Source organism: Neoarius graeffei, chromosome 6, assembly GCF_027579695.1.
Source record: "Neoarius graeffei isolate fNeoGra1 chromosome 6, fNeoGra1.pri, whole genome shotgun sequence".
Classification (NCBI taxonomy): domain Eukaryota; kingdom Metazoa; phylum Chordata; class Actinopteri; order Siluriformes; family Ariidae; genus Neoarius; species Neoarius graeffei.
In genome coordinates, this window is record NC_083574.1 from 91,964,982 (window position 1) to 91,990,723 (window position 25,742).

Genomic DNA, 25,742 nt, shown 5'->3' on the forward strand with positions numbered 1-25,742 from the left:
TGAGCTTCATCATACTAGGCTATGTTTTTTCGAGTATTCATCTGTCTAGTTTTGGTGAGCTTGTGCCCACTGCAGCCTAGGCTGATTGTTCTTGGCTGACAGAAGTGGAACTCAATATGGTCTTCTGCTGTTGTAGCCCTTCTGTCTTAAAGTTGAATGTGTTGTACGTTCTGAGATGCTTTTCTACTCACCAAAATTGTGCAGAGTGTTTATAGCAGAGCTCCTGTGCAGGCCAAAGGCCTGCGCAAGTGGAACCCCATAAGCATAGAGTGTGGATACATAAAAAAACAAACAAAAAAAAAAACATTGAGTTGTTTTCTGACGGTTTAGGTCCTGTGTGTGCCTGCCACCATATCTGTGTTAGTAATTACCAGTCATACACACCGCCTAGTGAGCAGTGTTAGTAATTACCAGTCCTAAACACCGCCTAATGGTCAGTGTTAGTAATTACCAGTCATACACACCACCTACTCTAAATTGACCATAGGTGTGAATGTGAGTGTGAATGGTTGTCTGTGTCTATGTGTCAGCCCTGTGATGACCTGGCGACTTGTCCAGGGTGTACCCCACCTTTTGCCCGTAGTCAGCTGGGATAGGCTCCAGCTTGCCTGCGACCCTGTAGAACAGGATAAAGCGGCTAGAGATAAAGAGATGAGAAGAGTTTAAGGCAAAAAAAGGGCCTTATAGTAAACATTGTACAATTATGAGGTAATGCACTTGTTAAGCCCACACTCAAGGGTTTGTCAACTTGGGAGCCAATGAGTTATATAAAAGCCCAAGCACTGGTGATGGTATCGGTTGGGATGAGAATGAGGTTGCTGCACACATGGCTTTTATTCACTCAGGTGAGAGCAAGTGATCCTTCCTGCAGCTTACTAGGCCAAGCCAATCCTCCTCAACTTAGCAAAGATGGATATATAATGATTGGTGGTATCTTTTCCTTCCACACCAAAGTGGAACAGAGAACACACTTCTTTACATCTAGGCCCTGGCAACCAAAATGCATAAGGTGAGGGTGTTGCTGGGATTCAAACCTGGTTCATTGGTGTGATAATCCAGCAAACCCCCACTAGACCACCAGGGGGATGACTCAAATGCAGAGGCGTGAGGCAGAAGTAGAAAAAGTATCAAAAGGTTTATTTATACTATATACACTATATACAGGGCAAAACAAAAAAACAAACAAACAAAAAAAAAAAAACAGTATAATCCAACACTGGGAAGACAAAGGGAAAAATAAAATATCAAAAGTTCAAAGTCCAAAAAGGAAAAGGCAAAAATGCAAAAGCTCAGAAGATCCAAAAACACAGTCACTACTAAATCTAAAAGAAAAGCAAAGTGCAAAACAAAGAACACAGTACAGAGGAAACTGGAGATAAACATAACAGCACAAAGACTCCGTGACCAGAGGAATGAACTCAGGGGGTATAAATACACAAACTAAATTGAACACAGGTGAAAATAATCAGGAGTAAACAGGCAATTAACACAGACACAAAACACAGGAACAGTGGTGGCCTCTAGAGGCCAAAACAAACATGACACGAAAAGGAAATAACAGCGGCCTCTAGAGGCCAAAACAGTCCCAGTCCTAACAGAGGGTTTATTAGGGGAATAGGAATTGGTTCAAGAGTTATCCATTTTAAGAAACCAGAAACATTTTCTTATTTATATTATTTGATTTTAGAATAAAATATAATTGTATAATATTTTAGGATATTGACAAAACTGTTCATGTGTTAGTGCTTATGGTGCTCACTGAAATGTTATCAACTTTTATTTTATCGGTTCTGTAGTTTAAGCCTCCGTGAATTTCAGAATGCACAAACAATGGTATTTGCCATTGAGGAAATCAACAACAGAACTGATGTTCTTCCTGGGGTCAAACTGGGTTATAAAATCTATGATTCATGTGGATCTCATGCAATGGCCACAAGAGCCTCATTATCCTTGGCTAATGGAAATGGAGAAATTACATCTGGAATGTCTTGTTCCAAGTCCAATACAGTTCAAGCAATCATAAGACAAACATCATCTAGCTCCACTATTGCCATTTCTGCAACTGTGGGACCTTTAAACATACCTGTGGTAAGACCTCTTCTTTTGTGTGTACTACTTAAAAAGAAAAAAACAATCTAAATGTTGAATGAGTTTTTAGTGGTGAATTATAAATATGAGCACAGCAAATTACATGTTGTTGAAATCTTTGTATTTCAGATTAGTCACTTTGCAACATGTGCATGCTTAAGTGACAGGAAGAAATACCCATCTTTCTTCAGAACAGTTCCCAGTGATTACTACCAGAGCAGAGCTTTGGCTCAGTTAGTCAGGCATTTTGGCTGGACATGGGTAGGGGCCATATGCAGTGATAGTGACTATGGGAACAATGGCATAAATGAATTCATCATTGCAGCCAAAGAAGAGGGAATCTGTGTTGAATATTCTAAGGCATTCTACAGGACAGACCCCAGAGAAAAAATTCTGAAAGTAGTTGAGATTATCAAGGCTTCAACCTCCAAAGTTATTGTCGCTTTTGTCTCATATTCTGACCTTGGGTTTCTTCTAAAGGAAATGGCCTTACAGAACTTGACTGGGTTTCAGTGGATTGGAAGTGAGTCCTGGATTTCTGATATAAACCCAGCAATTGTTCAATGGCAGCATCTTCTGATAGGATCCATGGGTTTTGCTATCCCGAAAGCTCAAATAAATGGCCTAGGGGGATTTGTAAAAAAACTTAATCCAGGTTTTGATGTAGCTATTTACAAAGAGTTGTGGGAGACAATATTTGATTGTAAATTTCCCACACAAGACAATGTACAATTGAAACAACTGTGCAAGGGCAATGAAAGTCTCAGTCAAGTTCAAAACCATTATACAGATGTTTCTGAATTACGAATTGCAAATAATGTTTACAAGGCTGTTTATGCTGTAGCTTATGCCCTACATGAGATATATAACTGTTCAACGTTGGAGAGTGGACAACAAAGTCCTGCTGTGTGTACAAACATAACAGGGAATAAACAATGGCAGGTAAGTGTAACAATATAGTCTGATGAAAAACATGAACTTATTTTTCTTAGTGGTCATTGTCAAATGCTTTAATTAGGTTGTAAATGAGTTGAAGAAACTCCACTTCACCTCTACAACTGGAGAGGATGTATACTTTGATGAAAATGGAGACCCAGCAGCAAGGTATGAACTGCTGAACTGGCAACAAGACAAAGATGGTAAAATGGTCTTTGTTAAAGTGGGCTTCTATGATGGCTCTTTGCAAACACACCTTCAGCTGTCATTTAACAACATCAGTATAACCTGGGCCCACAACAAAGCACAGGCAAATGAAAATATCAGACTAAATTGACATAATGTGTAATAAATATTTTAGAAGAAATATACAGAATAAAAATGTTTTTCAGGTGCCAGTCTCTGTGTGTAGTCCGAGTTGTCCCCCAGGCATCAGGAAGGCTGTGCAGAAAGGAAGGCCAATCTGCTGCTTTGACTGTATATCATGTGCAGAGGGAGAAATCAGTAATATAACAGGTATAATGAATATTTGTTGCCTTCAATCATTATTTATTAGGCTAATAAATACAATAGAATTCCAAGCACCTAAATTGCTATTATTATTATTATTGCTTTTGTTGTTTTTCTTTTTTTCTTTTTCTTTTTAGATTCTATAACTTGCATCAGGTGCCCTCCTGAACTGTGGTCTAATGAAAAGAAAGATACCTGTGTCTTAAAACTGGTGGAATTCCTGTCATTTGAGGACATAATGGGGATCATTCTTGTATCATTTTCTTTGTTAGGAGTATCTTTCACCATCTGCATTGCTGTAATTTTCTTTAAACACAAGGACACACCAATTGTTCGGGCAAATAATTCTGAACTGAGCTTCTTGCTGCTGTTCTCTCTGACTCTCTGTTTCCTCTGTTCACTTACATTCATTGGTCAGCCATCTAAGTGGTCCTGTATGCTGCGCCACACAGCATTTGGGATCACCTTTGTTCTCTGCATTTCCTGTGTTCTGGGGAAAACAGTAGTGGTGTTAATGGCCTTCAGGGCGACACTTCCAGGTAGTAATATCATGAAATGGTTTGGGCCTCAACAGTGCACTTAACTCCAGCTGCCATTTTCCATTCTTTACATAGGTCACTTGATGTCATCTTATGGTTGCTGAGTGACATTCTAAGGAAATGATGATCATCCTGGCCAATGGAAAGTAGCTTTTGCCCTCTGCCACTAACTTTATTGTCCCCAATGTCTGCTGCTTGATCTTGTTCTTATGAACTGCCATTTTGAAATTTTGATGATGGAAGCAACCTGATGCTCACTGTACCCTTCTGCCAGTAAAGCCAGAATCGCACCCTTCTTTTTCTCACTCAAAACTTTTCTTTTTGTCTAATTTGGCATGATGAATAGATATTTTTGTCTTACAATTAAATTTAAGGCATTACTACTACTGCTTCTATTGCAAGAGAATAGTGATGAACACAGCAGTGTTTTTTATACTTTTCATTGTTAAATGAGATTTGGTTCAGGCGAGCACCTAATCAGGACCCCATTAAGTAAAATGAGGTGTACTTGTGTTGGAATTCCAGCAAAGACCCTGGACTGAAATTGGCTGCCATTCATAAAGATGCTTATTTAAGAAAAAATTGAAGTGGGCTCTTAATGTTTTTACACACACACACACACACACACACACACACACACACACACACACGTGTGTGTGTGTGTGTGTGTGTGTGTGTGTGTGTGTGTGTGTCTTGCAAAAGTATTCATGCCCCTTAGTGTGTTTGTCCTATTTTGTCACATTGGAAGCTGGAATTAAAATGGATCTTTGGGTGGTTAGCATCATTTGATTTACACAACATGCCTCCAACTTTAAAGGTGAAAATTGTTGTTTTATTGTGACACAAACAATAATTAAGTTGAAAAAAAAAACAGAACAGAAATCTGGAGTGTGCATAGGTATTCACCCCCAAAAAAAATAATTTGTAGAGCCACCTTTTGCTGCAATTACAGCAGCAAGTCTCTTGGGGTATGTCTCTATTATCTTAACACCTGTAGCCACTGGGATTTTTGCCCATTCCTTAAGGCAACACTTCTCCAACTCTTTCAATTCAGATGGATTGCGTTGGTGTACAGCAATCTTCAAGTTATGCCACAGATTCTCAATTAGGCCATTCCAAGACATTTAAATGTTTCCCTTTAAACCACTCCAGCATAGCTTTATCAGTATGTTTAGGGTCATTGTCCTGCTGGAATGTGAACCTTTGTCCCAGTCTCAAACCTCTGGCTGACTCAAACAGGTTTTCCTCCAGAATTGCCTAGTAATTAGTGCCATCCATCTTTCCTTCAGTCCTGACCAGCTGTCCTGTCTCTGCAGATGTAAATTATCCCCACAGCATGATGTTGCCACCACCATGATTCACTGTAGGAATGGTGTTCTCAGGGTATTGGGTTTGTGCCACACATGGCATTTCCTATGATGGTCAAAAAGATCAATTTTAGTCCCATTTGACCAGAGAATTTTCTTCCATGTTTTTGGGGAGTCTGCCATATGCTGTTGGGCAAACTCCAAATGTGTTTTCTTAAGCAATGGCTTTTTTTTCTGGCCACTCTTCCATACAGCCCTGCTCTGTGGAGTGCACGGCTTGAGTGGTCCTATGGACAGATACTCCCATCTCTGCTGTGGATCTTTGCAGCTCCTTCAGTGTTATCTTTGGTGTCTTTGATGCATCTCTGATTAATGCCTTCCTTGCCCAGTCTGTGAATTTTTATGGGCAGCCTATAGGTTTGTAGTGGTGCCATATTCTTTCTATTTTGCTATAATGAATTAATGGTCCTCCCTGGGATATTCAAAGTTTGGGATATGTTTTATCACCCAATCCTGATCTATACTTCTTCACAAGTTTGTCTCTGACATGTTTGGAGTGCTCCTTGGCTTTCATGTTGCTTGCTTAGTAGTGTTGCAGAGTCAGGATCCTTCCAGAATTGGTTGATTTATACAGACATCATGTGACAGATCATGTGACACTTTGCACACAGGTGGATCTTAATCAACTAATTATGTGACCTCTGAAGTGAATTGGCTTGACCAGCTCTTACAGTATTTAGAGGTTTCATACAAAAGGGGGAGAATACCTATGCACACTCCAGATTTCTGTTTTTCATCTTAATTATTGTTTGTGTCACAGTAAAACAACAATTTTCACCTTTTGAGCTGTAGGCATGTTGTGTAAATCAAATGGTGCAAACCCTCCAAAAATGCATTTTAATTCCATCTTTTAATGCAACAAAACAGGACAAACACCGGGGGGGGGTGAATATTTTTTTTCAAGCCACTGTAATTAATTCAAGATTAAGACATAACAAAATATATAATCTTTTTTTAATTTTTTTAGTGCATATGCATAATTAGGTCTATAACATGATACAGACATGTTTCTCAAGAAAATGACCATTAGGCATAAGGCAAGTTATTATTACCGTATTTCTTATATTTTGTATTGCAATGAAAAACATGTTTCTTCTTGTAAGTAGTGCAAAATAATGAGGTAATGCACTTCTTATGGCTACACACAAGGGACAGGTTAATTTTGTGAGTCAAAGGATTCTATAAAAGCCTAAACTGTGGTCATGGCATTTAGAGTGGGATGAGAATGAGGTTTCTGCATACATGGCTATTATTCACTCAGGTGAGAGCAACTGATCCACACTGCAGCTTGTTAGGCCTGCTCAATTCTCCTCAACTCAGCAAAGATGGTGATGTACTGATTGGTGGTGTCTTTTCCTTGCATGTAAAATGGGACCAGACCACACATGTTTTTACATCTGGGCCCTGGCAACCAAAATGCAGAAGGTGAGGGGTCATTTGGGGAATTTGAATTTGGGGAGTGGACTTATAACATTGGTTTAAGATCTTGTCAATTTAATAAGATCAGGAATATTTTCTTAAATTGTTTGAATTATAACATTTACAAACCTGTTACTTTATTGGTGATTGTGGAGTTCACTAAAAAGACATGTGGTTTTGTTTCTGTTGTCCTGTAGTCTAAGCCTTCGTGAATTTCAAAATGCACAAACAATGCTATTTGCCATTGAAGAAATCAACAACAGAACTGATATACTTCCTGGAGTCAAACTGGGTTATAAAATCTATGATGCCTGTGAATCAATTGAAATAACTACAAGAGCCTCGTTATCCTTAGTTAATGGAAATGGGAAAAATACATCTGTAATGTCTTGCTCCATACCTGATACAGTTCAAGCAATCATAGGACAAGCATCATCCAGCCCCACTATTGCCATTGCTGCTACTGTGGGACCTTTGAAAATACCTGTGGTAAGACTACATCATTTTTGTGTAAAAATATTTTAATATGAGTAAAAACATTCATACTTTTCATGGTGAACTATGAACATACCTGATATTTAAAGATAAGTACAAAGTAAACTAGGTTATTGAAATCTGTGTATTACAGGTCAGTCACTTGGCAACATGTGCCTGCCTAAGTGACAGGAAGAAATACCCATCTTTCTTCAGAACTGTTCCCAGTGATTACTACCAGAGCAGAGCTTTGGCTAAGTTGGTCAGGCATTTTGGCTGGACATGGGTAGGGGCTGTATGTAGTGATAATGACTATGGGAACAATGGCATAAATGAATTCATCGTTGCAGCCAAAGAAGTGGGAATCTGTGTTGAGTATTCCATACCATTCTTTCGGACGGACCCCAGAGAAAAAATTCTGAAATTAGTTGAGATTATCAAGGCTTCAACCTCCAAAGCTATTGTAACTTTTGTCTCATATTCTGACCTTGGGGTTCTTCTAAAGGAAATGGCTTTACAGAACTTGACTGGGTTTCAGTGGATTGGAAGTGAGTCCTGGATTTCTAACCCAGCCATTGTGCAATGGCAGCATCTTCTGATAGGATCCATGGGTTTTGCTATCCCAAAAGCTCAAATCAATGGCCTTGGGGAATTTCTGACTAAATTAAATCCAGTTTCTGATGCAGCTATTTACAAAGAGTTATGGGAGACAATATTTGAATGTAAGCTTCCTACACAGGAAAATGTTGAGATTAAACAATTGTGCAAAGGCAATGAAAGTCTCAGTCAAGTTCAAAATATGTATACAGATGTTTCAGAATTACGAATCGCAAATAATGTTTACAAGGCTGTTTATGCTGTGGCTTATGCCCTACATAAGATATATAGCTGTTCAAAGACAGAGAGTGGACATGAAGGTTCTTTAGAATGTGCAAACATCACAGATAACAAACCATGGCAGGTAAGTATAACAGGATAGCCTGGTGAAAAAAAAAATGCTTATATTTGTCACTGAAGAGTTTACAATGCTTGATTTAGGTAGTCAGTGAGTTGAAGAAACTCCATTTCACCTCTACAACTGGAGAGGATGTATACTTTGATGAAAATGGAGACCCAGCAGCAAGATATGAACTGCTAAATTGGCAACAAGGTAAAGATGGTCAAATTGTGTTTGTTAAAGTGGGCTTCTACGATGGCTCTTTGCAAACACACCTTCAGCTGTCATTTAACAACATCAGTATAACCTGGGCCCAAAACAAAGCAGAGGTAAATGAGAATATTGATGTGAAGGGATGACATGTACAATAAAGGTATTAGAAAAAGATCAATAATTATGTACAATAAAAATGTTTTTCAGGTGCCAGTCTCTGTATGTAGTCCAAGTTGTCCCCTGGGCACCCGGAAGGCTGTGCAGAAAGGAAGGCCAATCTGCTGTTTTGACTGTATACCTTGTGCAGATGGAGAAATCAGTAATATAACAGGTATAATGGGTAGTGGATAATTTCAGTAATGCACAAAAGACACAGAAATATTTCAAAGTTTCATTAAGTGAATAAATACAATACAACTGCAGTGACCTGAATTCATATTTGTTTTCTCTTCCTTTAGATTCTATAACGTGCATCACGTGCCCACCTGAACTGTGGTCTAATGACAAAAAAGACAGATGTGTCTTAAAGCTGATTGAATTCTTGTCATTTCAGGAAATAATGGGAATCATTCTTGTATTGTTCTCTTTATTAGGAGTATCTTTCACCATCTGCATTGCTGTAATTTTCTTTATACACAAGGAAACACCAATTGTTAGAGCAAATAATTCTGAACTGAGTTTCTTGCTGCTATTCTCACTCACTCTGTGTTTCCTCTGTTCACTTACATTCATTGGTCAGCCTTCTACATGGTCCTGTATGTTGCGCCACACAGCATTTGGGACCACATTTGTCCTCTGCATTTCCTGTGTTCTGGGGAAAACAGTAGTGGTGTTAATGGCCTTCAGGGCTACACTTCCTGGGAGTAATGTAATGAAATGGTTTGGGCCTCTACAGCAGAGACTCAGTGTACTTGTCTTCACTCTTGTACAGGTCATTATTTGTGTACTGTGGTTAACAATATCCCCTCCCTTTCCATACAAAAATATGAAATACTACAAGGAAAAGATCATATTAGAATGTAATGTAGGCTCAGCTATAGGGTTCTGGGCTGTGCTAGGTTATATAGGGCTCCTGGCTGTTTTGTGTTTTATTTTTGCTTTTCTGGCCCGGAAACTGCCTGACAATTTCAATGAAGCCAAATTCATCACATTCAGCATCCTCATATTCTGTGCAGTTTGGATCACCTTTATTCCTGTTTATGTCAGCTCTCCTGGAAAATTCACTGTAGCTGTAGAGATATTTGCCATTTTAACATCAAGTTTTGGGTTACTGATCTGCATATTTGTTCCAAAGTGTTATATAATCATATTGAAACCAGATAAGAATACAAAGAAGCAAATGATGGGGAAGGCACCTACTAAGTGATTTAGCTGTCAGGATATTTGTGATCAATATGCTTTGTTTAAATTTTGTATCATATTTTAAAGGAATATCCTAGCTTCAGCCAAAACATTTAAAATTCATTAGCATAAAGAAATACAGTTGAGATCAGAAATTTACAAACACTGATCATGGACATGAATTTCATGGTAATATTGGGCTTTCATTGATTTCTTTGAACTGGTCTTTTTCTGGTGAAGAATGATTGTACAACATTAAAATAATAATAATAATTTGTTGCATGTTTTCATTCATCTTGGGTTTTCTGAACTCAACACAGGGTCAAAATTATACATTCAGGGTAAAAAAAATATCCATAAAGCACACCTAATATTTGGTTCAATGTCCTTTAGCCAATTTCACCTTTTCCAGATGCTTTTGATAGCCATCAACAAGCTTCTGGCAGAATTCTGGTGGGTATTTGATGAACTTTCTATGCAGAATTAGTCAATTTCAATTACATTTGTTGATTTCCTGGCACAGACTCAACTCTGAAGCACAGTCTACATCTTTTTGATAGGGTTGACGTCAGGAATTTGCAAAGGCCAGTCCATAAGCTTAATATTTGCCTGCTTTATCCATTTCACAAACAGATTTTATGTGTTTGGGTCACTGTCCAGTTGGAACAACCAATTGTGTCCAAGTTTCAATTGTCCAGCTGATGGTTTGAGGTTATGCAGAAGAATTCTTAGGTAGTCCTCCTTCATCATTCAATCTACTTTGTTTAACTATACTTGACACTGTTCTTGGGATTGAATGCTTTACCTTTACTCCTCCAAAACATACCTCTGGTCACTGTGGCCAAACAACTCTATCTTTATCTTATCTGGCCATAAAACTTTCCTCCGGAAGTATTATTATTATTATTATTATTATTATTATTTGTCTATGTGGTCAGCTGCAAACTATAGTTGAGCTTGAACGTGTCAATTTTGTAGAAGCACCTTCTGTCTTCCACAGTAGTCTCTCAGACCATGGCAATGTAAAACTTACTTGACTGGAGACAGTGGCAATGATGTTCCAGCACTTCCAGTTCATGGCAGACCTGTGTCTTGGTGGCTCCTGATCAACCAAAGCAATGTCCTCTCAATTGAGAGGGACAGTTTACATCTTCTTCCAGACCTTGGCAAAGTGGCTACACCTCCCAATAATTTGTACTCGTCAAGAAAGCCTTTTTTATGTTGGCACAGAGAAGCTACCAGCTGTAGTCAGTTGTGATCACTAAGAGGAAGTTAAGAGGCCTTGGTTTTAATAAAAGACATTTTGGAATTTTCAGCACCACCTAATTAATAACCAAAGTGGGTGTATGCATATTTTTGACTCTTTATGTATAATTTTAGCCTGTGTTGATTTCAGAAAACCTAAAATAAATTACAACTTATTAAAAAATGAAAAGATGTATGTTTTATAACTCCAATCATTTTCCCCCAGAAAATGAACAGTTAAAAGAAGCCATTGAAACCTTAATATCGCTTTGATATGCATGTCCATGATGAGTGTATGTAAACTTTTGACCACAACTGTACCAATTCAAGAACTGTAACAAATAAACTGTTATCTTTTGTCTGAATTTTGTGGTACCATGCACAAAATCATATTATCTAACCAACCATATTAACTAACCAATCATCATTGGTTAGTGTAAGAAGTATGATTACATAACCTGTTTTTCACATATCTTTTGGAATTTCATTTCCCACAAAATTTTCTCTTTCTTTAAAATATGTTTGTCCCCAGCTTAAGCCATAAACAGATACTGCCATAAACAGAGTTATACAACATACATCTTTACATTTTATACCATAATCTGAGATTAAATAGGAGATTAAAAAGGTGTCAAACCACACAATACATATGTATTTCTGTATATTACATTCTGTATGTAAATGCACTGTCAAAGGCCAGTTATCAATAAAAGTAGCTGTACCCATCCAGGATAACTGACCAATTTTATAACTGTGTGATTTTAATATTAATTCATGGAAACTGGGCCATATCCAAAATTACAGAAATCTTGCACACTACATATGCATATACCCTATGAAAATATTATATTGATTACTAATGTTAAATTAGAAATACCCAAAATCAGATTTTTAAAATATTTTTTTTTCCAGATGAAGCATTTAGTAAATCAGAAAATAAGACAAATAAAATATTACTTTCCTGTTTTTTGTTTGTCTGTGTACACAGCTCTTCAGAAAAATTCCCCATGTAAACTAAAGCACTGGTTTACCTCGTGAAGCACTTTGGCTAGTTGTGAGTAGGAACTACTGTATAAGTAATAAAAATTATGAATAAATAAACAGTATTGCCACCTTTATTATGACAGTGCATAAGAATGGGTACTGGAAGGCCTTTGCTATCACAAGCAATAACATAATGTTGCTTTTATCTCACACAGAAGAGCTACAGCCTCTGCAGTGGGTGAGAGGACTACAGTAGATTGGATATAAAAACATGACAACAGAAATCACGCAATGATGCACTTTGGAAAATAAATGGTCCAGGGGTTCAGTAAATATGCCAAAAATGCAGAGTACCTGGAAGGGACAAGGAGAAAAAAACATGGAGAAAAAAAAGATATACTTTTGCAAGCTCTCACAAAAACTTTGCAAGACATCACAAAACTTTTGTGAGATATCGCAAAATGTTTTCATGTAGGTCAGTGTATTTCTGGGTCATTTGGGTTACATGGAAACCATTGTCTTTCTACTGTACATACAGTATGTCTCTCATTTGTAGAAGTCACTGTGCATTGTGGTTACACCCACTGATTGGACACATTAACATTAGCATTCATCTTGACTGCTATGAGAAAACACACACACACACACACACACACACACACACACACACACACACGGCTAGATGACTGGGTCTGAGCATCTACAAAATGGCACATCTTGTGGGATGCTCCCAGTATGCAGTGATTCGTACCAACCAAAAGTGGTCCAAGGAAGGACAACCAGTGAACCAGTGGCAGAGTCGTGGGTGGCCAAGGCTCACTGATTCGTATGGGGCATGAAGGCTAGCCTATATGGTCCAATCCCTTAGAAGAGCTACTGTAGTACAAAATGCTGAAAAAGATAATGCTGACACCTTTCTGGACCAGTGGGTTTCCTAGTTGACATTCATGGCATGCCACACACCACCTGTGAACATCGCCACAAGTGCCCGACTAATAGAAGTGAGCCATGAGATGGTTTAATGTTTTATCCATCCCCAATTGTCCAGCCATGGGATTATGGTAAGCCACATGGAACAGGAGTTCCTTGTGGCTCTTCAGAACCAACAACTGGGTCATCTGTTCTTGGGTCTAAGAGTCCAGCATCACTTGGTTTCATCTATCTTTAATAACTGAAAAGTACAGATGGACAAACGCAATGCGGGGCTGGAGGGTTTGGCCACTGATTACTGTTATTGGTCAAAAGCATGTTTTAGAGTCTCATTGCATGACTCTTCTGCTTGGAAATCCCTGAGGGAGGGTGGAGGGGTGGAGCCTTCCCCACCCCCATGTCTCCCCTTACACAGAGTTGTTGTAGATGGACCTGGAACTGCCTCCCCAGTTCACTTTTCACAGTTCACAGTTATTGTTAACTTTGGTTAACAATATCCCCTCCTTTTCCTGACAAAAATATGAAATACTATAAGGAAAAGATCATATTAGAATGTAATGTCGGCTCAGCAATAGGTTTCTGGGCTGTGCTGGGTTAGGCAGCTGGGCCATAGAAGGTTCACGCTGCACGCTGCATGCTGCACGCTACACGCGTGTAAAGAAACGTGGACAAACGTAGCATGACTTGCTCTGGGCCATAGAACGGCGTTCACGTTGCATGCTGCATGCTGCACACTTCATGCGTGAAGCGAGAAATGAACATGCACACTTTTTTCTAGGCGTGAAGATGGAAATTCCAGTCAATGCATGCAGGACCCCAAGGTCACCGCCGCGCCAGCCAATCAGAACGGGTCTAGGGAGATAAAATGGACGACGACCGAGAAAAGTTGAAGTTTAATGGCCCAGGGTCCGGTTCTTCACGTGAACGTGTAGCGTGTAGCGTGCAGCATGCAGCGTGCAGCGTGAACCTTCTATGGCCCAGCTGCCTTATATAGGACTCCTGGCTCTTTTGTGTTTTATTTTGGCTTTTCTGGTCCGGAAGCTGCCTGACAATTTCAATGAAGCCAAATTTATCACATTCAGCATCCTCATATTCTGTGCAGTTTGGATCACCTTTATTCCTGCTTACGTCAGCTCTCCTGGAAAATTCACTGTCCCTGTAGAAATATTTGCTATTTTGGCCTCAAGCTTTGGTTTACTATTCTGCATATTTGTTCCAAAGTGTTATATAATCATATTGAAACCAGAAAAAAGCACTAAAAAGCAAATGATGGGGAAAGCACCTACTCAGTGATGTAACTCTTTAGATATTATCCTGTTGTTTAAGCTAGAACACATTCTTTAATTTTTGTGAACAATTAGATATATTGTGGGAAAAGCTGTCTTAAAAGATATGACAGAACACAACAACAATAACAACAAATTGACCAAACAAAACACACACACACACACACACACACACACACACACACACACACACACACACACGTCCACATTGTGTGTGTGTGTGTGTGTGTGTGTGTGTGTGTGTGTGTGTGTGTGTTGTTATTGTTGTTATTATGTGTTATGTGTTGCCCTTTCACTTTTAAGACAGGTTTTCTCACAAAATTCTCAAATTACTAATTGTTTACAAACAAATTAATAAAATTGTTCCAAAATTGTAATTTCTAAGTGCACTCTCATTGATTTATCATCAATAAAATTAGCTGTGCACATGCAGGTTAAGGGACTGGTTTTATGTCCTTTAACATTACTGTATGGAAAACTGGCTGAAGCAATGTTGTGTCTGTGACAAATTCAGCAACTGGGCCCTGTATAATTCCCATATAGTGCATTACACACGTATATACCCTATGAATTCATTATATAGTTTCACACATTTAGACCTTATTTCAGCTGTAGCCTGCAATATATGAGAGCAAAAGAAAATAAATAAATAAACAAATAAATTACTAAAGATTCAAGTTAATTCCAAGTTATTTTCTGTCTGCTATTTCACACAAAAGTGTCTTAAAAACATCAATAGGAACAATAAGCAGCAAACATTATGAACAAATTAACAGCATAGCCACAATGATTATAGCAGTCCCTGAGGAAGGGTATTGGAAGTGGATAATATCAAGCATTCCACTACAAAGGTGACAATGTCTTTTGTATTTCACAAAGAAATTGGAGAGAGAACAGAGGAGTATAGAAACATCAGCATATTCCTCAGACAAATTCAGGGAAAGAATTTAAATGCATATGGGAGGATATGTAATAGATTTGAGCAATGCAAGTAAGTAATTAATAGATAGATAGATAGATAGATAGATAGATAGATAGATAGATAGATAGATGGGCAGGGCAGTGGTGTAGTGGTTAGCACTGTCACCTCACAGCAAGAAGGTTCTGGGTTCGAGCCCAGTGGCCGACAGGGGTCTTTCTGTGAGGAGTTTGCATGTTCTCCTCGTGTCTGTGTGGGTTTCCTCCGGGTGCTCCGGTTTCCCCTGCAGTCCAAAGACATGCAGGTTAGGCTAATTGGTAGCTCTAAATTGACCGTAGATGTGAATGTGATTGTGAATTGGCGTTTGTCTCAATGTTTCAGCCTTGCAATGATTTGACAAGTTGTCCAGGGTGTACCCCGCGTCTCGTTCATAGTCAGCTGGGAAAGGCTTCAGCTTGCCCACAACCCTGCACAAGATAAGTGGTTATGGATAATGGAGGGAAGACTCTTTTTGTGGGGAATCATTTTCTGTATATTCTCCTTGCATATAACACCCCTTCTTGCATGTAAAAAATAGTTGTGGTAAACCCTCTACATGCAAGCATGTAACATTTCTACCTTCATTACACCTATTATGTTAAGGTCTGAAAATATAAAGATAATTGCTACATAAAAGCAATTGATAATTTTTGTTAACAATTGTGATTCTCCAGCAAGAAACAAACTACTAAATTTGTGAAGAGCCATAAAAAGTGGTCATCATCTGCTACTAAAATGAAATATGCCCAAAAGACCAGAGGCATATTAAAAGGTCATGTAGGCAAAAGGATGACAATCTTTTTTTATTTTTATTTATTTATTTATTTCACAGAACTTAACTGAATTCCCAAGTGGATATTTTAAAACACTGGTGACTTATCATTTCACAAACCAGCACCACTAACATGTGAAAACATGTCACATTACAGTTTATTATTGTTATTGCAGCAATAGTTTTCCCTCATGTGTGGCAGGTGCTAGTGTCTGTGTGCTCTGAGAGCCATCCCTCAGGTACCAGGAAGGCTGTTGTGAAAAGAAAACTGTCTGTTATTATGACTGCACACCAGGCCCACCAGGAGCAATTGCCAACAAAACAATAAATTTTCCTCCTGGCTGTTGTGGTATTTGGTACAACCAACTGGTAAATGATATCATGCAAATAAAATACATCAATATGTATTGATGTATATAATCTTTCCATTGAGAATTATTTAAATATGTTTTGAACTTTGACCCAATTCAGACTTCCATCTCAGGTGATCCAATCAAAAGTGGACTGATGGATAGATAACTTTCCACACTAGGCACTGTCTCCGCTGTGTCTTGACATGAATAATGTTGCCAAATTGTTGGCATAGACACATAACCAACATTTCCTCTCCTAGACTGACTTAATTTTTGTACTAAATTGTTAATTTTATCACCAGGCTTATATTGTAATATCTGACGAACGTACTAAACCGACTGACACTGCATGCTATCTCAACATGACAGCAGAATTCTCACAGCAGTGTACATAAGCAGTGTAAGTGCTTATAATACAACCACTGAGTCCATATTTTAGTTTAACTGAAACTCATTACTTGAAGGAAACTCATTTATTCAATAAAACTGAAATAAATTTATATATATATGTATATATACAACCCCAATTCCAAAAAAGTTGGGAGAAAGTACAAATTGTAAATAAAAATGGAATGCAATGATGTGGAAGTTTCAAAATTCCATATTTTATTCAGAATAGAACATAGATGACATATCAAATGTTTAAACTAAGAAAATGTATCATTTAAGGAGAAAAATTAGGTGATTTTAAATTTCATGACAACAACACATCTCAAAAAAGTTGGGACAAGGCCATGTTTACCACTGTGAGACATCCCCTTTTCTCTTTACAACAGTCTTTAAACATCTGGGGACTGAGGAGACAAGTTGCTCAAGTTTAGGGATAGGAATGTTAACCCATTCTTGTCTAATGTAGGATTCTAGTTGCTCAACTGTCTTAGGTCTTTTTTGTCGTATCTTCTGTTTTATGATGCGCCAAATGTTTTCTATGGGTGAAAGATCTGGACTGCAGGCTGGCCAGTTCAGTACTCGGACCCTTCTTCTACGCAGCCATGATGCTGTAATTGATGCAGTACTGTATGTGGTTTGGCATTGTCATGTTGGAAAATGCAAGGTCTTCCCTGAAAGAGATGTCGTCTGGATGGGAGCATATGTTACTCTAGAACCTGGATATACCTTTCAGCATTGATGGTGTCTTTCCAGATGTGTAACCTGCCCATGCCACACGCACGAATGCAACCCCATACCATCAGAGATGCAGGCTTCTGAACTGAGCGCTGATAACAACTTGGGTCGTCCTTCTCCTCTTTAGTCCGAATGACACGACATCCCTGATTTCCATAAAGAAGTTCAAATTTTGATTCGTCTGACCACAGAACAGTTTTTCACTTTGCCACAGTCCATTTTAAATGAGCCTTGGCCCAGAGAAGACGTCTGCGCTTCTGGATCATATTTAGATACCGCTTCTTCTTTGAACTATAGAGTTTTAGCTGGCAACGGCGGATGGCACGGTGAATTGTGTTCACAGATAATGTTCTCTGGAAATATTCCTGAGCCCATTTTGTGATTTCCAATATAGAAGCATGCCTGTATGTGATGCAGTGCCGTCTAAGGGCCCGAAGATCATGGGCACCCAGTATGGTTTTCCGGCCTTGACCCTTACGCACAGAGATTCTTCCAGATTCTCTGAATCTTTTGATGATATTCACTGTAGATGATGATATGTTCAAACTCTTTGCAATTTAACACTGTCAAACTCCTTTCTGATATTGCTCCACTATTTGTTGGTGCAGAATTAGGGGGATTGGTGATCCTCTTCCCATCTTTACTTCTGAGAGCCACTACCATTCCAAGATGCTCTTTTTATACCCAGTCATGTTAATGACCTATTGCCAATTGACCTAATGAGTTGCAATTTGGTCCCCCAGCTGTTCCTTTTTTGTACCTTTAACTTTTCCAGCCTCTTATTGCCCCTGTCCCAACTTTTTTGAGATGTGTTGCTGTCATGAAATTTCAAATGAGCCAATATTTGGCATGAAATTTCAAAATGTCTCACTTTTGACATTTGATATGTTGTCTATGTTCTATTGTGAATACAATATCAGTTTTTGAGATTTGTAAATTATTGCATTCCATTTTTATTTACAATTTGTACTTTGTCCCAACTTTTTTGGAATCGGGGTTATATTTATTTATTTATTCACTAGTTTCTCAGGCTGGAAAAACAAAATCATAGGTAAAGATGTGTGCAATTTTATGTGCAAAAACTTTATCCAAGAACAAGGAAAGGAGATACAGAACAATATAGAGATGAGGGGGAGGATTTGGTCAATTCAATAATTGTGATTCTGCAATATTCATGTGAAACTGAATATGATTACTAAGCAAACACCATACAGAAAGCAAAGTCTCAGTTTGACTTTAACTGATGCTGATATTGCAAATCTATTTATGTAATCTTAATATTACATCCATCCATCATCTGTATCCGCTTATCCTGTACAGGGTCACAGGCAAGCTGACTATGAATGATCCCAGCTGACTATGGGCGAGAGGCAGGGTACATCTTGGACAAGTCACCAGGTCATCACAGGGCTAGCACATAGAGACAAACAACCATTCACACCCACATTCACACCTGCGGCCAATTTAGAGCCACCAATTAGCCTAACCTGCATGTCTTTGGACTGTTGGGGAAACCAGAGCACCCAGAGGAAACCCACACAAATACAGGGAGAACATACAAACTCCGCACAGAAAGGCCCCCATCAGCCACTGGGCTCAAACCTAGGACCTTCTTGCTGTGAGGTGACAGTGCTAACCACTACACCACAGTGCCGCCCTTAATATTACAATTAATATAAATTTATCTTAATGATACAATTAATATTAATATGCCTGCCATATGACAACCTTGTGGAATGCATGTATTGGACATTTACACTATCAATGTATTCTGATTAACAGGCCCTAAGTGAATAATGTAGCCATGTTAAGGCTATTAAATAAATAAATAAATAAATAAATAACCCACTGAGATATTTTATTATGATTTATATTTTACAGTCATGATTGTTTCTATTTGTGTTTTGCTTCTAAATGTTCTGTAGATTTGATGGGAGGGGCTTGTGTGAATTACAGCTGGAATTAAAGTTTGAGTCTATTGAAAAATCAGAGGGAATTATAGCTATGTGGATGAACTTTACAATTCAGAGTAATAGGACACTATGTATATGGACACTGGTAGGGACACCATCATCATCCACTCACCTGCCACTTTAATAGGAACTTGGTCTTGATTCTAAGATTTCCTGTTGTTGGCTGGCAGGAGTGGAACCCAATGTGGTCTTCTGCTATTGCAGAATATGTTTTTGTTTTTGTTTTTTCCCTGCTTACCATGGTTGTAAAGAGTGATTAGATGAGTTAATATATCCTTCCTGGCAGCTCAAACCAATCTTGACATTTTCCTCTGATCTCTCTTATCAACATGGTGTTTCCACCCACAACTGTCGTTCACTTATTATTTTTTTTTCACCATTCTGTTTAAACTGTGGAGACTGTTGTGTTTTAGTAGCAGATGATGACCACTTTTTATGGCCCTTTGCTTTGTGGCATGGTGCATTCTTATGCTGTAAATAGCGTTTAGACGTTAGGTTAAATTAGGGTAAATTGTGGCCATGAAAGGATGCACATTGTAAGCAACAATACTCAAATAAGTTGTAGCAATCAGGCAATGACTGATGTGTATTAATGGGCCCAAAATATCCCAAGAAAACATACCTCATACCACTACAAAATTTCCGCCAGCCTGGACTATTGACACAAGGTGGGTTGGATCCATGAATTCATGCTGTTGGCACCAAAATCTATGTGTCTCAGCAGAAATTGAGCTTCATCATACTAGGCTATGTTTTTTCGAGTATTCATCTGTCTAGTTTTGGTGAGCTTGTGCCCACTGCAGCCTAGGCTGATTGTTCTTGGCTGACAGAAGTGGAACTCAACATGGTCTTCTGCTGTTGTAGCCCTTCTGTCTTAAAGTTGAATGTGTTGTACATTCTGAGATGCTTTTCTACTCACCAAAATTGTGCAGAGTGTTTATAGCAGAGCTCCTGTGCAGTCCAAAGGCCTGCGCAAGTGGAACCCCATAAGCATAGAGTGTGGATACATAAAAAATCAAACAAACAAACAAACACACAAACAAAAAAAAACATCGAGTTGTTTTCTGACGGTTTCGGTCCTGTGTGTGCCTGCCACCATATCTGTGTTAGTAATTACCAGTCATACACACCGCCTAGTGAGCAGTGTTAGTAATTACCAGTCCTAAACACCGCCTAATGGTCAGTGTTAGTAATTACCAGTCATACACACCGCCTACTCTAAATTGACCATAGGTGTGAATGTGAGTGTGAATGGTTGTCTGTGTCTATGTGTCAGCCCTGTGATGACCTGGCGACTTGTCCAGGGTGTACCCCACCTTTTGCCCGTAGTCAGCTGGGATAGGCTCCAGCTTGCCTGCGACCCTGTAGAACAGGATAAAGCGGCTAGAGATAAAGAGATGAGAAGAGTTTAAGGCAAAAAAGGGCCTTATAGTAAACATTGTACAATTATGAGGTGATGCACTTGTTAAGCCCACACTCAAGGGTTTGTCAACTTGGGAGCCAATGAGTTATATAAAAGCCCAAACACTGGTGATGGTATTGGTTGGGATGAGAATGAGGTTGCTGCACACATGGCTTTTATTCACTCAGGTGAGAGCAAGTGATCCTTCCTGCAGCTTACTAGGCCAAGCCAATCCTCCTCAACTTAGCAAAGATGGATATATAATGATTGGTGGTATCTTTTCCTTCCACACCAAAGTGTGGATATTTCTTCCTTGTGACCTTGAGACTGGAGGAAGACTGGAGAAGTAACTTGGGTGACTCTTCCATCACCTAATGCTTGGCCATCGAGGGCAGACACAGACAGTGGGACTTCAAGAGGTGCAGTAGGAATATTGATGCTTTGGGCGAAGTGAATATCCATAAAGTTCCCAGCCGCCCCTGAGTCTATCAAAGCTTGACAAGAGTGGACAGACTCACCCCAGGAGATGGAGACCGGGATGTAGATTCCTTGGCCAGGGAGTCCGGGAGAGAGGGTAGGCCCCGTCACAACCCTCCCTCGGCTGGACGGGGCGGTCCTTTTCCCAAGAGTTCGGGACATGATGTTCGGAAGTGACCCGGCTTGCCACAGTAGATGCAGCACTTGTCCCTCCTTCTGCGCTCCCTCTCAGATGCGGAGAGGCGAATACGACCCACTTGCATGGGTTCTGGACAGTCACTGGAGGAGGTAGACGGTTTCCAGGTAGGGGTAGGGAGGCTGGGGGGGCTCAAGGCTTGATGGCGTTCTCTCATCCTGTTGTCCAGATGAATAGCATGTGAGATGAGGGTTTCGAGGTCACTTGGGCATCCAATAGAGGCCAGACCGTCCTTGATGGGGTCAGACAGACCATGGTGGAAGGCTGACACCAGGGCAGTCTCGTTCCATCCACTTACTGCTGCGAGAGTTCGGAACGAGATGGCGTAATCTGCGACGCTTCCTCCTTGCCGGATGGACATGAGCTTTCGGGCTGCGTCGGTACTGATGTCCGCCTGATCGAAGACCCGAAGCATCTCTTCAGAAAACAGCTGGAAATCAAGGCACTCAGGTCCCTGTCTTTGCCAGATAGCAGTAGCCCAGGCTCGCGCCTTACCAGCTAATAAGGTGATCACAAAGGCAATCTTGCGGCGATCCGTAGTGTAGGTGGTAGGCTGAAGCTCAAAGGTGAGTTGACACTGGGTAAGGAACTCTCGGCACTCACTGTGCTTGCCGTCATACCTCTGTGGTGCAGGAAGGCTGGGTTCGCGAGGTGAAGAAGGCAGCATGGCAGGAGGCACAGGAGCAGGAGCGGGAGCTGGGGCTGGATCAGGAGATGCAGGCAGAGATGTCAGCTGTGCCAGGGTTTTCCCGATTTGCTGAAGCAGTTCCTCGTGGCGAGCAAGGGCCTCACGTTGGCTGGTGAGCGTACGTCAATGAGCATCCACGGTCGCTCCAAAGCGTGTCAAAGCTGCCGTAATTCCCTGAAGGTTGGCCGGGTAGACAGTTGAAGCAGCCTCTGCTGAGTCGGTCATGACGGAGTCTTTCTATTAGGGTTTTGCTGGGATTCCAACCTGGTTCGTTGGTGTGATAATCCAGCAAACCCCCACTAGGCCAACAGGGGGATGACTCAAATGCAGAGGCATGAGGCAGAAGTAGAAAAAGTATCAAAAGGTTTATTTATACTATATACACTATATACAGGGCAAAACAAAAAAACAACAAAAAAAAACAGAGTATAATCCAACACTGGGAAGACAAAGGGAAAAATAAAATATCAAAAGTTCAAAGTCCAAAAAGGAAAAGGCAAAAATGCAAAAGCTCAGAAGATCCAAAAACACAGTCACTACTAAATCCAAAAGAAAAGCAAAATGCAAAACAAAGAACACAGTACAGAGGAAACTGGAGATAAACATAACAGCACAAAGACTCCGTGACCAGAGGAATGAACTCAGGGGGTATAAATACACAAACTAAATTGAACACAGGTGAAAATAATCAGGAGTAAACAGGCAATTAACACAGACACAAAACACAGGAACAGTGGTGGCCTCTAGAGGCCAAAACAAACATGACACGAAAAGGAAATAACAGTGGCTTCTAGAGGCCAAAACAGTCCCAGTCCTAACAGGACCCCCCCCAGGAGCATCTCCTGACGTTCCCAGGGCGATCCAGATGGGCCGAATGGAAGTCCCGACACAGTTCTTTATCTAGGACATCCCGAGCAGGAACCCAGCAGCGCTCCTCAGGTCCATTGCCCTCCCAGTCCACCAGATATTGCAACCCGCCACGGACCCAGCGGGAGTCAAGCAGGCGATGCACAGTGAACACAGTCTGCCCCTGGAAGATGCGGGGGAGTGGGGGGTTCCTAGGGGCAGGGGCATACGTAGACGTCAGTTCGGGCCGCAACAGGGAAACATGGAAAGTGGGGTTGATCCTCAGAGTCCGGGGCAACTGGAGCCGGTAGGAGACAGGGTTCACCCTGCGCACCACCTTGAAGGGGCCAATGTAGCGAGAAGCAAGCTTGTGGTTCTCCACCTGCAGCGGAAGGTCCTTAGTGGACAGCCAAACCCGCTGCCCAGGGCGGAAAGCGTGTGCAGGTCTTCTATGGCGGTTGGCCTGAGTCTGGTTGGTTCTGGAGGTCTGTATGAGGGTCTTCCTGACCTTGCTCCAGGTCTTGCGACACCGTCTCACATATTGCTTGACCGAGGGCACCCCTGCGTCCTCCTCCTGGTCCGGGAACAGAGGTGGCTGGAACCCGAATTGGCACTGGAATGGCGACAGCTTGGTGGCCGATGACTGCAGGGTGTTGTGGGCGTACTCCGCCCATGGCAGCCAGGTGCTCCACGATGTCGGGTTATCCATAGCCAGGCCTCGCAGGGTGGTTTCCAGGTCCTGGTTGAGCCTCTCCGTCTGACCATTGGACTGTGGGTGAAACCCAGAGGAGAGGCTGGCAGTGGCTCCGATGACCTTGCAGAACCCGTGCCACACTCGGGAGGAGAACTGGGGCCCTCGGTCTGAGACGATGTCCTGTGGAAGACCAAAGACTCGGAAGACATGATTGAACATAAGTTTAGCTGTTTCAAGAGCAGAAGGGAGTTTGCACAGTGGTATGAAGCGGCATGCCTTGGAGAATCTGTCAACTATGACCAAAATGACCATGTTACCTTGTGACTCAGGGAGACCCGTGATGAAGTCGACTGCCACGTGGGACCAGGGACGCCGGGGAATAGGCAGAGGATGCAGGAGACCCTGGGGACGCTGTCGCGGGTTCTTGGTTCTGGTGCAGACCTCACAGGACAGGATGAATGACCTTACTTCCTTCTCCATGTTAGGCCACCAGAAGCGTCTTTTCAGGAAGTCCAGGGTCCTCCGAGCTCCCGGGTGGGCGGTGAGAGGGGAAGAGTGACCCCACTGGAGAACCTTGGCCCGGGCTTGATGTGGGACGTACAAGAGGCCAGGTGGCCCCGTCCCAGGACCGGGGTCCTGGCGTTGGGCTCGTCAAACAGCCTCCTCAATACCCCAGCGGACAGGGGCCACAATCCGGGACACCGGGATAAAAGGCCCGACTTCATTCTCCCTGTTAGTGGCAGAGAACAGCCTGGACAGTGCGTCAGGTTTGGTGTTCTTGGAGCCGGGGCGGTACGAGAGGGTGAAGTCAAACCGACTGAAAAACAGGGCCCACCTAGCCTGTCGAGGGTTCAGTCTCTTGGCTTGCTGGAGGTACTCCAGGTTCTTGTGGTCAGTCCAAACCAGGAATGGATGTTGCGCTCCCTCCAGCCAGTGCCTCCACTCCTCAAGGGCCAGTTTGACCGCTAGCAGTTCTCGATCCCCCACATCGTACCGGGACTCCGCAGGACTCAGGCGGTGGGAGAAGTAAGTGCAGGGGTGCAGCTTTCCTTCTGAACGTTGAGAGAGCACCGCACCGACACCACTGTCCGAGGCGTCCACCTCCACGATGAATGGTTGGGAGGTGTCCGGGAGGACCAGAATGGGTGCCGTGCAGAAGCGGTCCTTGAGGTCTTTGAACGCCTTTTCCGCCTGAGGAGACCAGACATAAGATCCACCTGTCCCATTGGTGAGGTCTGACATGGGTGCTGCCACAGAACTGAAGTTCCTGATGAACTTGCGGTAGAAGTTAGCGAATCCTAAGAACCGCTGAACCTCCTTAACGGACTTGGGAGTAGGCCAGTCCCGGACGGCCAGGGTCTTGGCAGGGTCCATTTGGAGTTGGCCTGTCCGTACAATAAATCCCAGAAAGGAGACCTCGGGAACATGAAATTCACATTTCTGGGCCTTGGCGAACAGATTGTTCTGTAGCAGCCTCTGGAGAACCTGGCGGACATGGTGGCGGTGCTCCTGCACGGTCTTGGAAAAGAAAAGGATGTCGTCGAGGTAGACAAAAACGTACAGGTTAATCATGTCCCTTAAGACGTCGTTGATTAGGGCCTGAAAAACAGCTGGTGCGTTGGGGAGTCCGAAGGGCATCACCTGGTATTCGTAGTGCCCAGACGGGGTGTTAAAGGCAGTCTTCCACTCGTCTCCCTGTCGGATACGGATGAGGTGGTATGCGTTCCGTAGGTCCAACTTGGTGAAGACGGTGGTGCCTTGGAGCAGGTCGAAAGCAGTGGACATCAGCGGAAGGGGATATCGGTTGCGCACAGTGATCTTGTTCAGGCCCCTGTAGTCAATACATGGTCGGAGCCCCCCATCCTTCTTGCCGACAAAGAAGAAGCCGGCTCCAGCAGGTGAGGTGGAGGGTCGAATGAACCCAGAGACCAGGGCGTCTTTGAGGTATTCCTCCATGGCCTTGCGTTCTGGCTGAGAGAGGGAAAACAG

The 25,742-nt window shown here is 41.6% G+C and overlaps 2 protein-coding genes across 2 annotated transcripts; both read left to right on the forward strand.

Moving 5' to 3' along the window:
• The first annotated feature begins 1,830 nt into the window (after nt 1–1,830).
• LOC132888404 (extracellular calcium-sensing receptor-like) lies at nt 1,831–7,071 on the forward strand. Its single transcript, XM_060924455.1, has 6 exons — nt 1,831–2,088; nt 2,218–2,994; nt 3,107–3,334; nt 3,417–3,540; nt 3,672–3,787; nt 7,057–7,071. The coding sequence occupies exons 1-6, from the start codon at nt 1,831–1,833 to the stop codon at nt 7,069–7,071; spliced, it is 1,518 nt and encodes a 505-aa protein (XP_060780438.1).
• Nucleotides 7,072–7,243: 172 nt separating this feature from the next.
• Nucleotides 7,244–9,849, forward strand: LOC132888405 (extracellular calcium-sensing receptor-like). The gene is made up of 6 exons (XM_060924457.1): nt 7,244–7,348; nt 7,488–7,708; nt 7,742–8,294; nt 8,372–8,599; nt 8,691–8,814; nt 8,942–9,849. Exons 1-6 carry the CDS (start codon nt 7,244–7,246, stop codon nt 9,847–9,849), a joined length of 2,139 nt encoding a protein of 712 aa, XP_060780440.1.
• Nucleotides 9,850–25,742: the final 15,893 nt, after the last annotated feature.

Bases quoted from the DNA above. Each gene is read 5' to 3' on its own strand.
- LOC132888404 (XM_060924455.1), top strand. From the start codon at position 1,831: ATGGTATTTGCCATTGAGGAAATCAACAACAGAACTGATGTTCTTCCT. The intron at 2,995-3,106 runs GTGTGTACAAAC...TGCTTTAATTAG, and splicing joins GTGGACAACAAAGTCCTGCT to GTTGTAAATGAGTTGAAGAA. The intron at 3,541-3,671 runs GTATAATGAATA...TTTTCTTTTTAG, and splicing joins AGAAATCAGTAATATAACAG to ATTCTATAACTTGCATCAGG.
- LOC132888405 (XM_060924457.1), top strand. From the start codon at position 7,244: ATGTCTTGCTCCATACCTGATACAGTTCAAGCAATCATAGGACAAGCA. The intron at 7,349-7,487 runs GTAAGACTACAT...TGTGTATTACAG, and splicing joins GACCTTTGAAAATACCTGTG to GTCAGTCACTTGGCAACATG. The intron at 8,815-8,941 runs GTATAATGGGTA...CTCTTCCTTTAG, and splicing joins AGAAATCAGTAATATAACAG to ATTCTATAACGTGCATCACG.